General features: G+C 47.9%; 1 protein-coding gene across 1 annotated transcript in view; it reads left to right on the forward strand.

The window, feature by feature from the left end:
- Nucleotides 1-21,651, forward strand: part of LOC130123607 (E3 ubiquitin-protein ligase TRIM63-like) — a 40,759-nt gene extending 19,108 nt beyond the window's left edge. Inside the window, exons 4-10 of the mRNA XM_056292829.1 lie at nt 7,213-7,390; nt 7,655-7,750; nt 13,639-13,872; nt 16,205-16,227; nt 16,369-16,493; nt 17,124-17,389; nt 21,132-21,651. Of these exons, the coding sequence (XP_056148804.1) occupies nt 7,213-7,390; nt 7,655-7,750; nt 13,639-13,872; nt 16,205-16,227; nt 16,369-16,493; nt 17,124-17,389; nt 21,132-21,227 (1,018 nt within the window). The 3' untranslated portion in view covers nt 21,228-21,651. The remainder of the gene's footprint in view (nt 1-7,212; nt 7,391-7,654; nt 7,751-13,638; nt 13,873-16,204; nt 16,228-16,368; nt 16,494-17,123; nt 17,390-21,131) is intronic.

Genomic DNA, 21,651 nt, shown 5'->3' on the forward strand with positions numbered 1-21,651 from the left:
GCAGCACCGGCGCTTCAGTGTGGACAGTGACCTGGGAGAGAGTTCAGTCTTACCGGCCAGGAAGTTGGGTTTTAAAAAACAAGAAGAGACGGGCGGCGCGGTGGGTAGCGCGGTCGCCTCACAGCAAGAAGGTCCTGGGTTTGAGCCCCGGGGTAGTCCAACCTTGGGGGACGTCCTGGTTTCCTCCCACAGCCCAAAGACATGTAGGTCAGGTGACTCGGCCGTACTACATTGTCCCTAGGTAGGAATGTGTGTGTGTGTGTGTGTGTCTGTGTGTGGGCCCTGTGTGTGTGTCTGTGTGTGTGTCTGTGTGTGTGTCTGTGTGTGTGGGTCCTGTGTGATAGTCTGGCGGTCCGTCCAGGGTGTCTCCCCGCCTGCCGCCCAATGACTGCTGGGATGGGCTCCAGCATCCATCCCCGCCACCCTGAGAGCAGGGTAAGCGGTTGGGAAAATGGAACAAGACAAGACGAGATGATTTTTGGCGGTGTTGAGAACAGAACCAGAGCTCCAGAAGAGGACTGGATCTAGACAACTGGGTGTGAACAGCACCTGTCAAGCCGGCCATGATGGAAATAGAGAGATGGTGATGGACAACCTTCAGAAACCTGTAGAAACCTGTGAAAGCCGTCCCCCCCAGAACACAGTGTGGTCTGATGCTCCAGCGGGGCTCCTCCTCAAAGTAGCGTAATAGTAAATACGGGGGGTTAGTTCTGCTGCTAAATAAGGGAGACTAATATTCTACCGATATCTGTTATTAGTCACCCGAAGCTGCCTCCTCTTCCTCTCCGGGTTGTTGACATGTTTAATGCCATGTCTGAGCCGTTTTGCTGGTGGCTTATCGTGCTTTGCTAGCTGAATTCACCTCAGGTGCGGTTTAACTGGCAGCACAGAAAGAATAAAAAAATACATGAATAAATAAATGAAAATAAATGCTGTTATCGTTCCATTAGCGTCCTGCAAGGCGGGAAGCCCACGGCTCACTGCATTAAAATGAGAAATGACACGTCGTGCTCCCCCCCCCCCCTTTCTTAATGAAAGAGGCTAACTGACAATCGATGATTTTCATTTGACAGCAATGTGAAGTCCACAAACACGGGTCATATGACGACACCTGGGTTAGCTCACCTGGGCCACAATTCACCAAAGATACTACACTGAGCTGTTAAGGTCACAAGTTGAAGTTTGACGCTGGTTTTACCGGTAATCCTTACTGGTCCGTCAGCAGGTGTGACACTCCAAACCGCTGCCAGGAAATTATTTCTACATGTGGGTCAACGAGACGGATGTGCAGCAGGAACTATTTATATAGTGGGGTGTGTTTCTGTCTGGCTGACAAGCAGAAACACACTTCAACCAGGAGAGACACCCAGAGGTGAAGCAAGGGCAACGTTTATCCAGAGAGCTACAGGGTTTTTGGTGTTAACTCCATCCTAGATGACAATTCCAAGTATAAAACCCTGTAAAGTCAATCAGATCACGAGATGCCAAACCAGCCGGAACCATGAGGTCCTCCACACTGGAGACAGATATACCAGCCGGAACCATGAGGTCCTCCACACTGGTGACAGATATACCAGCCGGAACCATGAGGTCCTCCACACTGGTGACAGATATACCAGCCGGAGCCATGAGGTCCTCCAAACTGGAGACAGATAAACCAGCCGGAGCCATGAGGTCCTCCACACTGGTGACAGATAAACCAGCCGGAACCATGAGGTCCTCCACACTGGTGACAGATATACCAGCCGGAGCCATGAGGTCCTCCAAACTGGAGACAGATATACCAGCCGGAACCATGAGGTCCTCCACACTGGTGACAGATAAACCAGCCGGAACCATGAGGTCCTCCACACTGGTGACAGATATACCAGCCGGAACCATGAGGTCCTCCACACTGGAGACAGATATACCAGCCGGAGCCATGAGGTCCTCCAAACTGGAGACAGATATACCAGCCGGAACCATGAGGTCCTCCACACTGGTGACAGATATACCAGCCGGAGCCATGAGGTCCTCCAAACTGGAGACAGATAAACCAGCCGGAACCATGAGGTCCTCCACACTGGTGACAGATAAACCAGCCGGAACCATGAGGTCCTCCAAACTGGAGACAGATATACCAGCCGGAACCATGAGGTCCTCCACACTGGTGACAGATATACCAGCCGGAGCCATGAGGTCCTCCAAACTGGAGACAGATAAACCAGCCGGAGCCATGAGGTCCTCCACACTGGTGACGGATAAACCAGCCGGAACCATGAGGTCCTCCACACTGGTGACAGATATACCAGCCGGAACCATGAGGTCCTCCACACTGGTGACAGATAAACCAGCCGGAACCATGAGGTCCTCCACACTGGTGACAGATATACCAGCCGGAGCCATGAGGTCCTCCAAACTGGAGACAGATAAACCAGCCGGAGCCATGAGGTCCTCCACACTGGTGACGGATAAACCAGCCGGAACCATGAGGTCCTCCACACTGGTGACAGATATACCAGCCGGACCCATGAGGTCCTCCACACTGGTGACAGATAAACCAGCCGGAACCATGAGGTCCTCCACACTGGTGACAGATAAACCAGCCGGAACCATGAGGTCCTCCACACTGGTGACAGATATACCAGCCGGAGCCATGAGGTCCTCCACACTGGTGACAGATAAACCAGCCGGAGCCATGAGGTCCTCCACACTGGTGACAGATAAACCAGCCGGAACCATGAGGTCCTCCACACTGGTGACAGATATACCAGCCGGAGCCATGAGGTCCTCCACACTGGTGACAGATAAACCAGCCGGAGCCATGAGGTCCTCCACACTGGTGACAGATATACCAGCCGGAACCATGAGGTCCTCCACACTGGAGACAGATATACCAGCCGGAGCCATGAGGTCCTCCACACTGGAGACAGATATACCAGCTGGAACCTTGAGGTCCTCCACACTGGTGACAGATAAACCAGCCGGAACCATGAGGTCCTCCACACTGGTGACAGATATACCAGCCGGAGCCATTTGGTCCTCCACACTGGTGACAGATATACCAGCTGGAGCCATGAGGTCCTCCACACTGGAGACAGATATACCAGCCGGAACCATGAGGTCCTCCACACTGGAGACAGATATACCAGCCGGAACCATGAGGTCCTCCACACTGGTGACAGATAAACCAGCCGGAACCATGAGGTCCTCCACACTGGTGACAGATATACCAGCCGGAACCATGAGGTCCTCCACACTGGAGACAGATATACCAGCCGGAACCATGAGGTCCTCCACTCTGGTGATAGATATACCAGCCGGAACCATGAGGTCCTCCACACTGGAGACAGATATACCAGCTGGAACCATGAGGTCCTCCACACTGGTGACAGATATACCAGCCGGAGCCATGAGGTCCTCCACACTGGTGACAGATAAACCAGCCGGAGCCATGAAGTCCTCCACACTGGTGACAGATAAACCAGCCGGAACCATGAGGTCCTCAACACTGGTGACAGATATACCAGCCGGAACCATGAGGTCCTCCACACTGGTGACAGATATACCAGCCGGAACCATGAGGTCCTCCACACTGGTGACAGATAAACCAGCCGGAACCATGAGGTCCTCCACACTGGTGACAGGTAAACCAGCCGGAACCATGAGGTCTTCCACACTGGAGACAGATATACCAGCCGGAGCCATGAGGTCCTCCACACTGGAGACAGATATACCAGCTGGAACCATGAGGTCCTCCACACTGGTGACAGATAAACCAGCCGGAACCATGAGGTCCTCCACACTGGTGACAGATATACCAGCCGGAGCCATTTGGTCCTCCACACTGGTGACAGATATACCAGCTGGAGCCATGAGGTCCTCCACACTGGAGACAGATATACCAGCCGGAACCATGAGGTCCTCCACACTGGTGACAGATAAACCAGCCGGAACCATGAGGTCCTCCACACTGGTGACAGATATACCAGCCGGAACCATGAGGTCCTCCACACTGGAGACAGATATACCAGCCGAAACCATGAGGTCCTCCACACTGGTGACAGATATACCAGCCGGAACCATGAGGTCCTCCACACTGGAGACAGATATACCAGCCGGAACCATGAGGTCCTCCACACTGGTGACAGATATACCAGCCGGAGCCATGAGGTCCTCCACACTGGTGACAGATAAACCAGCCGGAGCCATGAAGTCCTCCACACTGGTGACAGATAAACCAACCGGAACCATGAGGTCCTCCACACTGGTGACAGATATACCAGCCGGAACCATGAGGTCCTCCACACTGATGACAGATATACCAGCCGGAACCATGAGGTCCTCCACACTCGAGACAGATATACCAGCCGGAACCATGAGGTCCTCCACACTGGTGACAGATATACCAGCCGGAGCCATGAGGTCCTCCACACTGGTGACAGATATACCAGCCGGAACCATGAGGTCCTCCACACTGGAGACAGATATACCAGCCGGAGCCATGAGGTCCTCCACACTGGTGACAGATAAACCAGCCGGAACCATGAGGTCCTCCACACTGGTGACAGATATACCAGCCGGAACCATGAGGTCCTCCACACTGGAGACAGATATACCAGCCGGAGCCATGAGGTCCTCCACACTGGTGACAGATAAACCAGCCGGAGCCATGAAGTCCTCCACACTGGTGACAGATAAACCAGCCGGAACCATGAGGTCCTCCACACTGGTGACAGATATACCAGCCGAAACCATGAGGTCCTCCACACTGGTGACAGATATACCAGCCGGAGCCATTTGGTCCTCCACACTGGTGACAGATATACCAGCTGGAGCCATGAGGTCCTCCACACTGGAGACAGATATACCAGCCGGAACCATGAGGTCCTCCACACTGGAGACAGATATACCAGCCGGAACCATGAGGTCCTCCACACTGGTGACAGATAAACCAGCCGGAACCATGAGGTCCTCCACACTGGTGACAGATATACCAGCCGGAACCATGAGGTCCTCCACACTGGAGACAGATATACCAGCCGGAACCATGAGGTCCTCCACACTGGTGATAGATATACCAGCCGGAACCATGAGGTCCTCCACACTGGAGACAGATATACCAGCTGGAACCATGAGGTCCTCCACACTGGTGACAGATATACCAGCCGGAGCCATGAGGTCCTCCACACTGGTGACAGATAAACCAGCCGGAGCCATGAGGTCCTCCACACTGGTGACAGATAAACCAGCCGGAACCATGAGGTCCTCCACACTGGTGACAGATATACCAGCCGGAACCATGAGGTCCTCCACACTGGTGACAGATATACCAGCCGGAACCATGAGGTCCTCCACACTGGTGACAGATAAACCAGCCGGAACCATGAGGTCCTCCACACTGGTGACAGGTAAACCAGCCGGAACCATGAGGTCTTCCACACTGGAGACAGATATACCAGCCGGAGCCATGAGGTCCTCCACACTGGAGACAGATATACCAGCTGGAACCATGAGGTCCTCCACACTGGTGACAGATAAACCAGCCGGAACCATGAGGTCCTCCACACTGGTGACAGATATACCAGCCGGAGCCATTTGGTCCTCCACACTGGTGACAGATAAACCAGCCGGAACCATGAGGTCCTCCACACTGGTGACAGATATACCAGCCGGAGCCATTTGGTCCTCCACACTGGTGACAGATATACCAGCTGGAGCCATGAGGTCCTCCACACTGGAGACAGATATACCAGCCGGAACCATGAGGTCCTCCACACTGGTGACAGATAAACCAGCCGGAACCATGAGGTCCTCCACACTGGTGACAGATATACCAGCCGGAACCATGAGGTCCTCCACACTGGAGACAGATATACCAGCCGAAACCATGAGGTCCTCCACACTGGTGACAGATATACCAGCCGGAACCATGAGGTCCTCCACACTGGAGACAGATATACCAGCCGGAACCATGAGGTCCTCCACACTGGTGACAGATATACCAGCCGGAGCCATGAGGTCCTCCACACTGGTGACAGATAAACCAGCCGGAGCCATGAAGTCCTCCACACTGGTGACAGATAAACCAGCCGGAACCATGAGGTCCTCCACACTGGTGACAGATATACCAGCCGGAACCATGAGGTCCTCCACACTGGTGACAGATAAACCAGCCGGAACCATGAGGTCCTCCACACTGGTGACAGATATACCAGCCGGAACCATGAGGTCCTCCACACTGGTGACAGATATACCAGCCGGAACCATGAGGTCCTCCACACTGGAGACAGATATACCAGCCGGAACCATGAGGTCCTCCACACTGCTGACAGATAAACCAGCCGGAACCATGAGGTCCTCCACACTGGTGACAGATAAACCAGCCGGAACCATGAGGTCCTCCACACTGGTGACAGATATACCAGCCGGAACCATGAGGTCCTCCACACTGGAGACAGATATACCAGCCGGAACCATGAGGTCCTCCACACTGCTGACAGATAAACCAGCTGGAACCATGATGTCCTCCACACTGGTGACAGATAAACCAGCCATTTAAATACCACTCAGCAAGCACATTTATACTGGAAACTAACCGGTACGACCACATGTTTCTACAGTCGGGGCCGTTCTGCCGGAGCTGTTGTGTTTTGCTGAAGAGCACTTTGGCAGCAGTCATTTTCAATTTTTGGAACTTGTGTTTTTTATTTAAAAATGTTTTTATTTATTTTTATTGATGCGGGGTTCCCATGCATCCTGGAAAACCTGGAAAACCACACACTAGTTCTGCAGTCTTTGAAAACACATGGAAACGTGATCAAATGTCTTGGAAATGCCATTGAGGTTATTGAAAAAATGTTAAGTATATAAAATCATATTTTTACCTTCTAAGAGGACATATTTTAAGTGTATTTTAAGCTGCAATTGCGTATTTTTATTTGTGGACATAAAAAGAATGGCCATGATGGCAGCGGTCATGGCTGGATAAGTGGTCGGTGGCGTCCGTCCAAGCTTAAGTTCTGGGAAATGGTTTCCTAAAAACAGTGGGAAGACCGATGCCATGTGGTTTTTATTGAATTATCACTGTGTTTTTTGAAGGTTCAGGTGAAGTAGTTGTGTAGAATCACTCATTAACAGGAAAAACAGCAGCCGAACACTGAACATGGGTCTGTGTGGCTGCAGAGTTGTGGGTTCGATTCCCTGATCCGTGGCTATGTGTGTGTGTTACAGCAGTAAAGCTGTTCCTGAGCCAAAGTGTGATCAGCCGATGTGTGAGGAGCACGAGGAGGAGAAGATCAACATCTACTGCGAGACCTGCGGCGTCCCAACCTGCTCCCTCTGCAAAGTCTTTGGTGCTCATAAAGACTGTGAGGTGGCGCCGCTGGACACCGTCTTCCAGAAACAGAAGGTAGGAGCAGACTGGTTCCACCACCGCCCTGCTTACTGACACTTCCTTTCACCAGTTAAGTTAACGTGTTTAGATGTGAACACATGTGGTTATGGATCTGGGATGGCACAACTGATGGTCCTCCGTTGTCTGGTCTTCGGAGGAAGAAAATCTATGCTTTTTCTTTTCCTTTATATCCTTCATACATAGACACCACCATCACTGTGCTTTACATCTACGCCCCCTTATATCTGTGTGTGTGTGTGTGTGTGTGTGTGTGTATAGGCAGAGTTGACAAACTGTATAACCATGCTGGTGGGGAACAATGATCGGGTTCAGGCCATCATCAGCCAGCTGGAGGAGACCTGCAGGGCGGTAGATGTGAGTACACAACCTCTACTGGTCACTGTACTGGTCATAGGCTGGTACTACACACTGTACTGGTCATAGAGTGGTACTACACACTGTACTGGTCATAGAGTGGTACGACACTCTGTACTGGTCATAGGCTGGTACTACACACTGTACTGGTCATAGAGTGGTACTACACACTGTACTGGTCATTAGAGCTGTGAACGAATGCCAAAAATAGGCCTCGAACGAATAACGAATATTACACACTGAGGTTCGAATGGCATTCGAATACCTTGAATTTGCATATCACCCCCAAAAATCAATACAGAGAGAGTAAGTCTATTGTAGCCCGTGTTTTTATTAACAGCATATTTATGACAACATACAACTCCAGCACATTGTCCGCACATATTAGTCCAAAAACTGTTGTTGAGCACCCCTAAACATAAAATAAATCTGACTAGGAAAAGGCCAGATGATGTTAACTAGGGCCTACTCTAAGTAACATACAAGTAAAATAAATCTGACTAGGAAAAGGCCAGATGGTGTTAACGAATTTACCGTAAGTAACATAGGCATAGTAAATTATCCATGACCCACGGGGCTTAAAAAAATAAAATCAAGAGTCCTACTCACTGTAGTAGTATAAGAAGTTGTGCTAATAGTGGTTTGCGAGAAAAACCAAAGCGTCCACGTGTTCAGACTCGAGAGCGCTCCTTTTTTTGGTGACTATGTTTCCCGCATCAGAAAAGACACGCTCAGAGCGCACGGATGTCCCTGGCACGGCGAGGTATCTCTGAGCCATCTTCCCGAGGTGTGGATATATACTCTCTTCGATTTTCCCATTAACAGCCCAAAACCCAAAGAATTTCCATACGTAACTTCTCAGATGTTGTGGAGTATGAATGACTCTCGCAGGAGATGTGCTAGTGCTAGTGCTAGCGCTTGGGTCACAGCCAACGTTCTTCTCGGATTCCGCCATTTCCTGTGTTCTATGAGCCCGCCCGCTCGGCGTGGGAACTGACAAGAGCTTTTTAATTTCCGGTTTTACTACGGATGTAGGCTATGCTTATTTTCATAAAATACGTTTCACGAAACCATCATTTATTTCCATTTAAACGTGTGTGCATTAATAATAATAATATTAATAAGGGGGAAAAATATATTAAAAAAATATATTACAAAAAATCGAATTTCATATTTTCATATTCAAATTCGAATATTATTACCATAATTCGAATGTACATTCGAATTTCAAATGCTATCTGACAGGCCTACTGGTCATAGAGTGGTACTACACACTGTACTGGTCATAGAGTGGTACGACACTCTGTACTGGTCATAGGCTGGTACTACACACTGTACTGGTCATAGGCTGGTACTACACGCTGTACTGGTCATAGGCTGGTACTACACGCTGTACTGGTCATAGGCTGGTACTACACACTGTACTGGTCATAGACTGGTACTACACACTGTACTGGTCATAGACTGGTACTACACGCTGTACTGGTAATACCATCATAGTATTTTGCAGAAGAATAGTGTGGACATTGAAACGAACTGTAAGATTAATTCATAGCCACAGACTGAGAGGAATATGAGTTCTATCAATAAACCAGAGACAAGTCTACTGATCACAACGGATGTTTAAGTATGTAGTTAGTTCACAAGTCAGTAGGTGGCATGTTAGTAGTGTGTAGTATACACCGATCAGCCAAAACATTAAAAGCACTGACAGGTAAGTGAATGACATTGATTATCTCATTACCATGGCACCTGTCAGGGGGTGGGGTATATTAGGCAGCAGCATGTGTGTGTGTGTCAGGGGTGGGGTATATTAGGCAGCAGGTGAACAGTCAGTTCTTGAAGTTGGTGTGTTGGAAGCAGGAGAAATGGGCAAGTGTAAGGATCTGAGAGACCTTGTCAAGGGTCACATTGTGCTGGCTAGACGACTGGGTCAGAACATCTCCAGAGCAGCAGGTCTCGTGGGGTGGTCCCAGTATGCAGTGGTCAGTACCTACCAAAAGTGGTCCAAGGAAGGACAACCGGTGAACTGGCGACAGGGTCATGGGCGCCCAAGGCTCACTGACGCATGTGGGGGGCGAAGGCTAGCCCGTCTTGTCTGATCCCACAGAAGAGCTACTGTAGCTCAAATTCCTGAAAAACTTGATGCTGGCGTTGATAGACAGGTGTCAGAACACACAGCACATCACACCCTCTGTGTATGGGGCTGCGTAGCAGCAGACCGGTCAGAGTGCCCCTGATGACCCCTGTCCACTGCCGAAAGTGTCTACAATCTGCACATGAGTGTCAAAACTGGACCTTGGAGCAGTGGAAGAAGATGGCCTGGTCTGATGAATCACCTTTTACATCATGTGACTGGGTAAGTGGGTGCTTTCCCTGGATGGGAAGAAGGCAAGCCAGCAGAGGCAGTGTGATACTCTGGGCAATGTTCTGCTGGGAAACCTTGGGTGCTGGCACTCATGTGGATGTTACTTTGACACGTACCACCTACCTAAATATCGTTACAGACCAGGGAACCTCATGGTACCGGTATCCCCTGATGGCAGGGTTGTCTTTCAGCAGGATGATGCTCCCTGCCTCACTGTAAAAAGTGTTCAGGAATGGTTTGAGGGACGTGACAAACAGTTCAAGGGGTTGTCTTGACCTCCAAATTCCCCACATCTCAATCTGAGTGAGCATCTCTGTGATGTGCTGGAAAAACAAGTCCGATCCACGGAGGCCCCACCTCCCAACTTACAGGACTTAAAGGATCTGCTGCTAGCGTCTTGGTGCCAGATACCAGAAGACACCTCCAGAGGTATTGTGGAGTCCATGCCGCTATGGTCAGAGCTGTTTTGGTGGCACGAGGGGGCCTCCACAATATTAGGCAGGTGGTTTTAATGTTTTGGCTGATCAGTGTAGTATTAGTATAGTGTGTAGTATGTAGTCAGTTGTTTGTGGTTTGGGGCACAGTCCAGGTAAAAGTTGTGACTCAGTTGTTGGACGGTGATGAAGAATTGCTGGTTGTGACGGAGGAATGTATATCCCATCTGAAATGTATCAAAACAGGGAGAGATTTACAGTTTAAAACGAAGTGCTGGTAGAAAAACCATTGTGGCAAAGTTGCTGCCACTGGACAGGCTTTGGTGTGGAGGACGGAGGCGTGTTTAGTGAAACACAGGGCTTTCTTCACAGAACCTACTTACAAGGGACCATGTCTCTGGTCAGCAAGTCGTACGGGCCGGTACTCAGCTGTGATGGAGCCTCTGCTGCCGTTCCTGAGCGTTTTTCTGCGGCAGCCTTTTCTCTGCGTCTTTTCCGTGCCTGTGTTCGCGTCTGTATCAGCGTTAGCTAGTTAGTTAGTCCAGGACCCAGCTTCACTGTGGTATATAAAGGAGAGTTGGGTAGTCTAACACACCCGAGGCCATAGCGTCTGCTCTCCAGCGATCCACGCCCCTCTCTCTCTGCTTGCAGCCTAGGCTAAGCCACACCCCACTTCCACAGCCATGTTGACTGGGAATAAGCTGAGAAAACACAGTGACGTTGTTCATGTGTTTGGTGTTGAAGTGCTGTAAAACCACTCTGCATGACTGACTTCTGGTTTCTACTGCAGCGGTCATACCAGTTTCCTGTTTGTTGGCGTGTGCTATCGACAATGGCACATTTATCGCCATGCCTGCAAGATTTACCATGGATAAATGTCAATGACATGCACACAACTGTCGACACACTTTCACCTGCACCTACCAGCAAACAGGGGAAGAGTTTCAAGTTGTACATATCAAGTTACGTCCACCATTCCGTCCGTCTGTCTGCTCGTCCTCGTAATTGTGGACGTAACTTGATATGTACAACTTGAAACTCTTCACCCGTGTGCTGGTAGGTGCAGGTGAAAGTGTGTCGACAGTTGTGTGCATGTGGTTGACATTTATCCATGGTAAATCTTGCAGGCATCACGAAAAATATACCAGTCAATATCTGAAGGAGTTGAATCAAGTGCTACTGGACTTGGTAAGTATCTGTGAAGACATTTCGCCTCTCATCCAAAAGACTTCCTCAGTTCGTGCCTTTCTGACTAGACCAAGCTAGTCTGACTGGATGGTGATGAGACTCAGAATTTATCTTCTATGGGTCGTTGTCAGACCTATAGATGTCCATGGCTCTTTGTGTACCGATGTTTACCAACGCCCGTCGCTAACAGAGCCATAGATATGCGTGGCTCTTTTGTGTACCGATGTCCAGCCACGCCCGTCGCCATCGGAGCTATTGATTAGCATTTGTTTAGCAGCGACGGTGGTTGGGGGGGTTAGTTTGGACTTCATTGTTCAGTGGTCATGAGAGTGGTTGGAGCCGTTAGTGACTGACTGTTGTTCTTGGAGGCTAGACTTCTTGAGTCTCCTGGGTAGAGATGAAAGGACGGCATTGTAAGTGGGAGATAGGTGGTGTCGCAGACCACCTCCTCTGTTGAAGGATGGTTTTTCCAGTTTCTCATAGATGGCTTCCTTCACCCCTCTTTCAAACCATCTATCTTCTCTGTCCAAAATGTGTACGTTGCTGTCCTGGAAGGAGTGTGTCTTCTCCTTTAGGTGTAGATAAACTGCTGAGTCTTGTCCTGAGGAGTTTGGCCTTCTGTGTTGGGCCATCCGTTTGTGTAGTGGTTGTTTGGTTTCTCCTATGTATAGGTCAGTGCAATCCTCATTGCATTGCACGGCATACACCAGACTGCTTTTCCGGGTGTGTGGTACACGGTCTTTGGGATGAACCAGTCTTTGTCGGAGTGTGTTGCTGGGTTTGAAGTATACCGGGATGTGGTGTTTGTTGAAAATTCTCCTGAGTTTCTCGGAGACCCCAGAAACATACAGGATGACTGTGTTATTCCTTCTGTTCCTTTTCTCCTCGTCGCTCACCTGGTTGGTCTTTCTGGAACGTGTTGCAGTTTTCACAAAGGTCCAACTGGGGTAGCCACAGGTTTTTAAAGCTCCCCTCAGGTGTTTGTGTTCTTCTCGTTGGGCCTGAGTGCTGCTGGGCACATTATCAGCTCTGTGTTGCAGAGTTCTGATGACGCCCAGTTTGTGTTCCAGAGGGTGGTGTGAGTCGAAAAGTAGATATTGGTCTGTGTGTGTAGGTTTCCTGTAAACCCCAATGTGGAGGCTCCTGTCTTCCCCAATGTGGACGTCACAGTCCAAGAAGGGCAAACTGTTGTTCTTTACGTCTTCCCTTGTGAACTTAATGTTCTTGTCTACTGAGTTGATGTGTTTGGTAAACGCTTGCACCTCTTGTGTTTGGATTTTGACCCATGTGTCGTCCACATATCTGAACCAGTGGCTCGGAGGTGTTCCTCTGAAGGAGTTCAGGGCCCTGTGTTCTACATCTTCCATATAAGTTGGCCACAATGGGCGATACTGGTGAGCTGGACATCGAAGCACAGGAGAGCCATGCATATCAATAGCTCCGATAACGACGGGCGCGGCCATAACATCGATACACAAAAGAGCCACACATATCTATGGCTCTGTAAGCGACGGGCGTTGGTAAACATCGGGACACAAAGAGTCATGCATATCAATAGCTCTGACAATGACACTTAGTGGATAAATTCTGAGTCTCATCACCAGCCAGTCAGACTAGCTTGGTCTAATCAGAAAGGCACGAACTGAGGAAGCCTCTTGGATGAGAGGTGAAACGTCTTCACGGATATATACCAAGTCCAGTTGCACTTGATTCAACTCCTTTGGATAACCATGACCTGGATGAATGAGAACATTCACAGAGATTGTCAATAGCACACGCCAACAAACAGGAAACTGGTATGACCATTGCATTAGAAACCAGAAGTCAGTGGACCACAGTTATGCACAGAGCCAATTGTAAATGTTGTGAAATCTCCCAGCGTTCCTCTCTGCTGGCAGGAGAACGGACGGAGGCAGAAGTCGAAGATGTGTGAGGGCTTCGACCATCTTTACGCCATCCTGGAGGAGCGCAAAGGAGAGATGACACTGCAGATCAATGCCGAGCAGGAGGAGAAGCTGGACTACATCCGTACACTGAGGAAGAAGTACAGCCAACACCTGGAGAACACCACCAAGCTGCTGGAGAACGCTATCCAGACCATGGAGCAGCCAGAGATGGCCATCTTCCTGCAGGTCACCACAGTCTATCTGGCTCTGTCTGTCTGTCTGTCTGTCTGTCTGTCTCTCCCTCCCTCCGTCTGTCTGTCTGGTCTGTTTACCTAACAGGGCGCTGCTGCCCTAAGCCCTAAGGATGCCCTAAGCGTAATTGCTTTGTGGTGTGGTGTGGTGTGGTGTGGTGCCCCCCCCCCCAAAGGAAAAAAACACACAAAAAATCTTTGTTTGAGTACATTAATCAAATGACTAGTATGCTTATTATTATTATTATTATTATTACTACCGTGTTCCCTGGACTATAAGTCAGTTGTTTTGCTCCTCTAGGTGGTCCTGCGACTTATCTTCCAAAGCGACTTACACAATGTAATTTTGTCAGATGAATACGCCGCATTTCAACTAACACCACTAGATGGCACTGTTTAATATTTTGACTCGACTGAAAATACTGTACTAGAGGACTGCATGCAAATCTGGCGTGAGTGGGTGGTCAAAAAATAAACTGCAGGTCCTGGGATGTAGCGAGCGCTAACCAGAAGGATGGAGTCAACAAATGAAGTCGAAAAAGAAGATCACAGCAGGTCATCACAATACAAAAGAATAGCAGGGCAAGCCTGATGATCAGAAACATGTCTTAGTTGGTACTGACAAAGATGGAAATGAGCTGCACTTTGTTAGTTACTACAGATGTGCAAACGTACAACGGGCACAAGTCTGGCACCTCTGTGTTGAGGCCACATGCCTGCTCCTTTCTCCCTGGTCAAAGTAAGCTAAAGAACAGATCGAGAACTTCGTGCAGCACATATTAAGCAAGATATTGCCGAGAAATGTGTCGCCCTTTGTTGTGTCGTGTGACTGTCCCCAGAAAAGGCTTTGTTGACATAGAATAGAATAGAACAGAATAGAATAGATATTCTTTATTGCCATTGTACAGAATACAATGCTGTCTAGTGCATTAAAAGGCAGAGGGAAACGAACTAAAACAACCTCAGCAAAACAAACAAGCACAGGCGACAATAGGTTCTAAAAAACGAGTTCAATAAATACAATGTAATTCTGCACTAGAATGGGCGAACGTATTGCACTAGAATAACTAATTATTGCGCGAGTATGGATGTAATTATGCACTAGAATGTAATTCGCTACGTTATCACCGACAGGTATGCATCTTTTTATTACTACTACACATTAAAGTAATGTGTTCTCCCTGCGGGATGGGAGAAGACACAAGCTCAGTGGAACTCTATCGGCCCTGTGCATAACTGTAGTCCACTGACTTCCGGTTTCTACTGCAGCGGTCATACCAGTTTCCTGTTTGTTGGCGTGTGGATTGACAATGGCACATTTTTCGTGATTTGTGGACGTAACTTGATGTGTACAACTTGAAACTCTTCCCCCGTGTGCTGGGAGGTGCGGGTGGAAGTGTGTGGACAGTTGTGTGCATGTGGTTGACATTTATCCATGGTGAATCTTGCAGGCATCGCCACAAATATGCCACTATCAATAGCACGCGCCAACAAACAGGAAACTGGTATGACCGCTGCAGTAGAAACCGGAAGTCAGTGGACTGCAGTTATGTAGAGTGCATTGTGAAGACGTGAATGGTCAGAATGTCTGCAGGTGCGGGCGGGAGTGTAACACACATTTCGGGAGCGGGTGGTAATGGTCAGAAATCCAGCGGGAGCGGGATTAAGAAAACAGTGGCAATTGAGTTTCAAATGTACAGGAGCTGAATTGGATTTGTTGATCACTTCACATTATTGGCAATGGTTTATCTGTATGTTGTTATACTCTGCTTATTTACAGGTTGGAAATAAATCAACATCATCATCACCATAACAGTCCTGTGCAGGGCTCTATACTTCTCCATCAACATTCTCAAAGCAAGACATTGCTTCTGTACTTGTGCTCTTCCGTGGCATGAAACATACTGCTGCTCGCTAATGATTAAAGAGACAGTACACCTATTTTTCGCATCAGGTGCACCGTGGGTCTGGACGGTCTCGTGCTGCTTTTCTCAACAACCATCAGACGACCCCCTTGGGGGCCATGACCCCCAGGTTGAGAACCAGTGGTTCAGATGATAACTGGTTTGGGTGGTTCAGATGATACTGGTTTGGGTGGTTCAGATGATACTGGTTTAGGTGGTTTAGATGACAGTGTATTGTGATGTCCTGTATGGGAACTCCTGACATGTCAGTACTTTGGGTCAGAATGTGTATTAATACATTAACTTGTGTGAAAGGTTGTCATTATGAGCAGTAACTCCGAATGGGATTTAATTGCTTGTTGTTTTCTGGTCTCTGTTCCTTAATTCAACATTAATCTGAGTCTAGTTTCTTCCCTCCCACAGACTGCAAAACCACTTCTACAACAGTGAGTCACATTTGAAGAAATGTTTTGAGTGTTTTGTCAAAAGATTTTTCGAAATTTAAACGATGCGATTCTTTGACTGTAAAGCTTGGCGCTAACCCTGGTCCAGCCTTGCTAAACATGATGTGGTTCATATTGTCGAAGGCTTGTAGAAGGAACCAACATCTCCTATCTGGACAAGGTGGAGCGCGGCTACGAGGACATGGACCACTTCACTGCCATGCTGGAGCATGAGAGGAGAGCCCTGCTAACCATTGACTTCATCAAATGTAAGTTAACCTGGGAGCAAACTCAAAGTGTCATTTGGCAAGACACAATCCCTCACGGCTTTATTATTGTGGATTACTCTGGATGGAAATATCTCCTCAAAGCCAAAAACGAAAACAGTGTGAGATGGTTTGTGCCTGTTGAGAATACCAGAGAGGAGAGTGACTTAATTTTTATTTTATTAACATTATTTTTATTTTATGCCACGTTACCATCAACACTGCAGCAGCAAATGAAGGCATAGATTCAAAAATGACTCCGTTATTGTAGAAATAAATGTTGTGAACATCAGCAGTGTGTCTCAGAAACTTGTATTCACTGAAGAAACTCCAAACAGGAAACACGCCAATACGAACGGCAACACGTCTACAAGGAAATTACCTGCTTTTCGATATCCACCTCAAGTGCTGTTCAGACACCAGTCTCCATGTAGGATTAATAACACTTGACGGAGCAACAGCTGGTGGTCCTTCATTACATCTAAACAAAACCCTTCATCCACATGTCCATCCATCCATCCATCCATCCATCCATCCATCAAACAGCCGAACCCAAAGCAACTGTTAACAGTATCCCTAAAATTAGATTTTGCTAGTGACTTCTTGTAACTGAAATGCTCTATTGTTTCTCAGTTGATAAAGAGGAGGGTGACGAGGAAGACGAAGTGGTAGGAGGTAGAACTGAGTCCTCCCAAACAGCAGGGGGAATTGTTGTGCCTCCTCCATCACCACAGACTACAGCAGCCCAGCAGCAAACTCCTCCGGCTCCAATCCCAAAACCAACCCACTACCCCCCACCGCCCCAGGCCCCGCCCCAAGCCCCACCCATCACCCCATCCCAGGTCCCGCCCATAACCCTGCCTCAAGGCCCAACTCTCCCGACAACAAACCCACCGCAGGTGAGACCACAGAAATAAAGACATCCTGACAAAGAAAGAGGGAAACTACTTTTAGTTCACATGTAAAATATCACACAACATTCAATAATCACACACAACCAAATACATTTTACAGCTTATCTGAAGACACCACCGAGGTCTAGATTCTTGTTTAGCATTGAACAAATCACTTCATTGCAGCACCACTATTCTAGGAAGCGTCTATGTCAGTCATTGCTTTGTCAAAAATTTAAACCAATCAATACTCTGGCCTTTACCAGGGCGACAAATATTGGAGCTATTTCTTGACCATTGTTGTTCTCCAGTTTGTTTTTCCTTATACACGGCCAGCTTTACCTCTCCCAGCAGGAAGTTCACATTTGCCATTTCGCCTGTTAGATTTCTGTATCCAACACCAGAAATGACACTTGTTTTAGAAAAACGCATCCCACAATTTAGAAACAAGATTTTTAACACTGCAAGTCCGATACGACAGGTGTCAACAGGCAGTACACAAAGGCAATGCATGGGGTGCACAGAAGTGATTTTTGTTGTTGTTGTATTTTGAGTAACACCATCAGGTGACCCGAGCTTGCATAAGTGCAGTGGGGAACACACCCGTTGTAAGCGAGGAGTTGATGATGTGCGGGAGTGTGGGGTTCAGTGCGGGAGTGTGGGGTTCAGTGTGGGAGTGTGGGGTTCAGTGTGGGAGTGTGGGGTTCAGTGCGGGAGTGTGGGGTTCAGTGTGGGAGTGTGGGGTTCAGTGTGGGAGTGTGGGGTTCAGTGCGGGGGAAATGCTCTGTAGGGGGTTGGTTCCAGCAGAAGCCTGGAGACTTCCTCCCCGGTCAGGGGGGAGTATGACTCTAGTATGTCCATAATGTCTGCTACAAGCTATCCCAAAAAAATAATAATACTCGAGCTCATTGAACACCCTCACTCACACACCCAACCTCCCAGCATGCAGTGCAGAGAGAGAGACAGACGAGAGAGGAACACTGCAGAGGTGTTATCTAGAACAACTCACCCTGAAGGATCTGAAGACTCATTCAGAAGTGATGAAACCAGAGAGTAATAAAACTTCAGAGAGATTTAACAGAAGGCATCAGATAAAAGTTTATCATTACTACTACTTCTACTACTACCACTACTACTACCACTACTACTACTACCACTACTACTACTACTACCACTACTACTACCACTACTACCACCACTACTACTACTACCACCACTACTACTACTACTACTACCACCACCACTACTACTTCTACTGCCAGCACTACCACCACCACTACTACTTCTACTACCACCACAACCACCACGACCACTACTACTTCTACTACCACCACTACTACTTCTACTTCCACCACTACTACTACTACCACCACTGCGACCACTACTTCTTCTACTACCACCACTACTACTTCTACTTCCACCACTACTACTATTACCACCACTACGACCACTACTTCTACTACCACCACTACTACTTCTACTTCCACCACTACTACTACTACCACCACCACCACCACTACTTCTTCTACTGCCACCACTACCACAACCACCACCACTACTACTTCTACTGCCACCACTACCACCACCACTACTACTACTACTTCTACTGCCACCACTACCACCACCACTACTACTACTACCACCACCACCACTAATACTTCTACTGCCACCACTACCACAACCACTTCTACTGCCACCACTACCACCACCACCACCACTACTACTACTACTACCACTACTGCTACTACCACCACCACTACTCCTACTACTAGTACTACTACTACTACTACTACTTCTAGTAGTACAACTACTACTACTACTACCACTACAACTTTCGGCTGCTCCCATTAGGGGGCGCCACAGTGGATCATCCGTCTCCATCTCTTCCTGTCCTCTGCATCTTCCTGTCACACCAGCCACCTGCATGTCCTTCCTCACCACCTCCATAAACCTCCTCTTTGGCCTTCCTCTTCTCCTCTTCCCTGGCAGCTCCATATTCAGCATCCTTCTCCCAGTATACCCAGCATCTCTCCTCCACACATGTCCACACCATCTCAGTCTTGCCTTGAAAGCATCAAATTAAAAGTAAACAGCATCATTAGTTTCAGAGCCACCATCATTAGACTGTATTCATCCTTCTGCTCCACAGCGCCACAGCCTGTCTGACAGCGGCAATGTCTCTTTTGGTTAATTATATTTTACACTATCACAACTCAGCAGCAAGCACAGCTGTAGAATACAAATGAGCTTACTAATCCAAATATACAATATCTATGCTATGAAAAGAAAAAAACTAAATGAAAGAAATTATTTAAAGGCTCAATCTGTGATTTATGTGACCATATTAAATTGAGGTATATTTATATATATATATAATTTAAGAGTTTGAGATCTAGATGTGAAATAATCATTTTGTTTTTCCCAAATCAGTAGTAATAGAACACGTGGGTGTGTTTTACGCCAGTCTTTACAGCCATTACTGAGTTGAACAAACCTTTCACAGCATCAGAAAACATCAGAAACTCAGTGGTTGTTTTAGTGTTAGTCCTTGTATTAAGACACCTGTCAATCAGTCTGGGAGTGACGGCAGCTTCCTGTGCAGTGGTTTGTAGTTCCTGTGCAGTGGTTTGTAGTTTCCTGTGCTGTGCTTTGTAGTTTCCTGTGCTGTGCTTTGTAGTTTCCTGTGCAGTGCTTTGTAGTTTCCTGTGCAGTGCTTTGTAGTTTCCTGTGCAGTGCTTTGTAGTTTCCTGTGCTGTGCTTTGTAGTTTCCTGTGCAGTGCTTTGTGGTTTCCTGTGCAGTGCTTTGTAGTTTCCTGTGCTGTGCTTTGTAGTTTCCTGTGCTGTGCTTTGTAGTTTCCTGTGCAGTGCTTTGTGGTTTCCTGTGCAGTGCTTTGTAGTTTCCTGTGCTGTGCTTTGTAGTTTCCTGTGCTGTGCTTTGTAGTTTCCTGTGCTGTGCTTTGTAGTTTCCTGTGCAGTGCTTTGTGGTTTCCTGTGCAGTGCTTTGTAGTTTCCTGTGCTGTGCTTTGTAGTTTCCTGTGCTGTGGTTTGTAGTTTCCTGTGCAGTGCTTTGTAGTTTCCTGTGCTGTGCTTTGTAGTTTCCTGTGCAGTGCTTTGTGGTTTCCTGTGCAGTGCTTTGTAGTTCCTGTGCAGTGCCTTGTAGTTTCCTGTGCAATGCTTTGTAGTTCCTGTGCTGTGCTTTGTAGTTTCCTGTGCTGTGGTTTGTAGTTTCCTGTGCAGTGCTTTGTAGTTCCTGTGAAGTGCCTTGTAGTTTCCTGTGCAATGCTTTGTAGTTCCTGTGCAGTGCTTTGTAGTTTCCTGTGCTGTGCTTTGTAGTTTCCTGTGCAATGCTTTGTAGTTCCTGTGCTGTGCTTTGTAGTTTCCTGTGCAGTGCTTTGTAGTTCCTGTGCTGTGCTTTGTAGTTTCCTGTGCAGTGCTTTGTAGTTTCCTGGGCTATGCTTTGTAGTTTCCTGTGCTGTGCTTTGTAGTTTCCTGTGCTGTGCTTTGTAGTTTCCTGTGCTGTGCTTTGTAGTTTCCTGTGCAGTGGTTTGTAGTTTCTTGTGCTGTGCTTTGTAGTTTCCTGTGCAGTGGTTGTAGTTTCCTGTGCTGTGGTTTGTAGTTTCCTGTGCAGTGGTTTGTAGTTTCCTGTGCTGTGGCTTGTAGTTTGGTGGCGGGGCGACCCTTTGGTTCACATTTGAGCTCCAGATTGTTCCTTAAATTCAAAACTTCTTTTTCCTCTTTCTCTCTGCAGCCTCCATCTGATTCTGGCAGTCCACAGGAAGAGGACTCGGAGGTGCCCGGCGGACCCCGACACGTCTTCTCCTTCTCCTGGCTCAACCAAAAGTAAAATCCCTCCTCATCAGCCTCCTCCACCCAGCTGAGAGGGAGTCCCTGAGGGGATTTAAAGCTTCTAAAGGTTTTTTTGAGGCCTGTGTGTTACAGTAAATAAGGTTTATCATCTGTCATCATCCATCACATGTAGACCACACAACAATCTGTAAATATGACTTGATATCTTATTACAAATATGAATGTAGACATTTCCTTTCATGAGAAAAGGAGTTTGCTCAAAATTATTTTTATCACATAACTTTCGAGGCCTGTCATTTTCCAGAAGGAGACAGGATACGTTTTGATTTGACAACATGGGCTGACCTATTTGTACAAAATATGTTTTGAGTGATTTTTATGAACATTATATTTCAACGGTTTGCTGTAATGACACATGAGACTCAGATCCTGAAGAAAACCCGCAGATAAACTGCGTGTCA

Source organism: Lampris incognitus, chromosome 14 (assembly GCF_029633865.1).
Source record: "Lampris incognitus isolate fLamInc1 chromosome 14, fLamInc1.hap2, whole genome shotgun sequence".
Taxonomy (NCBI): Eukaryota; Metazoa; Chordata; class Actinopteri; order Lampriformes; family Lampridae; genus Lampris; species Lampris incognitus.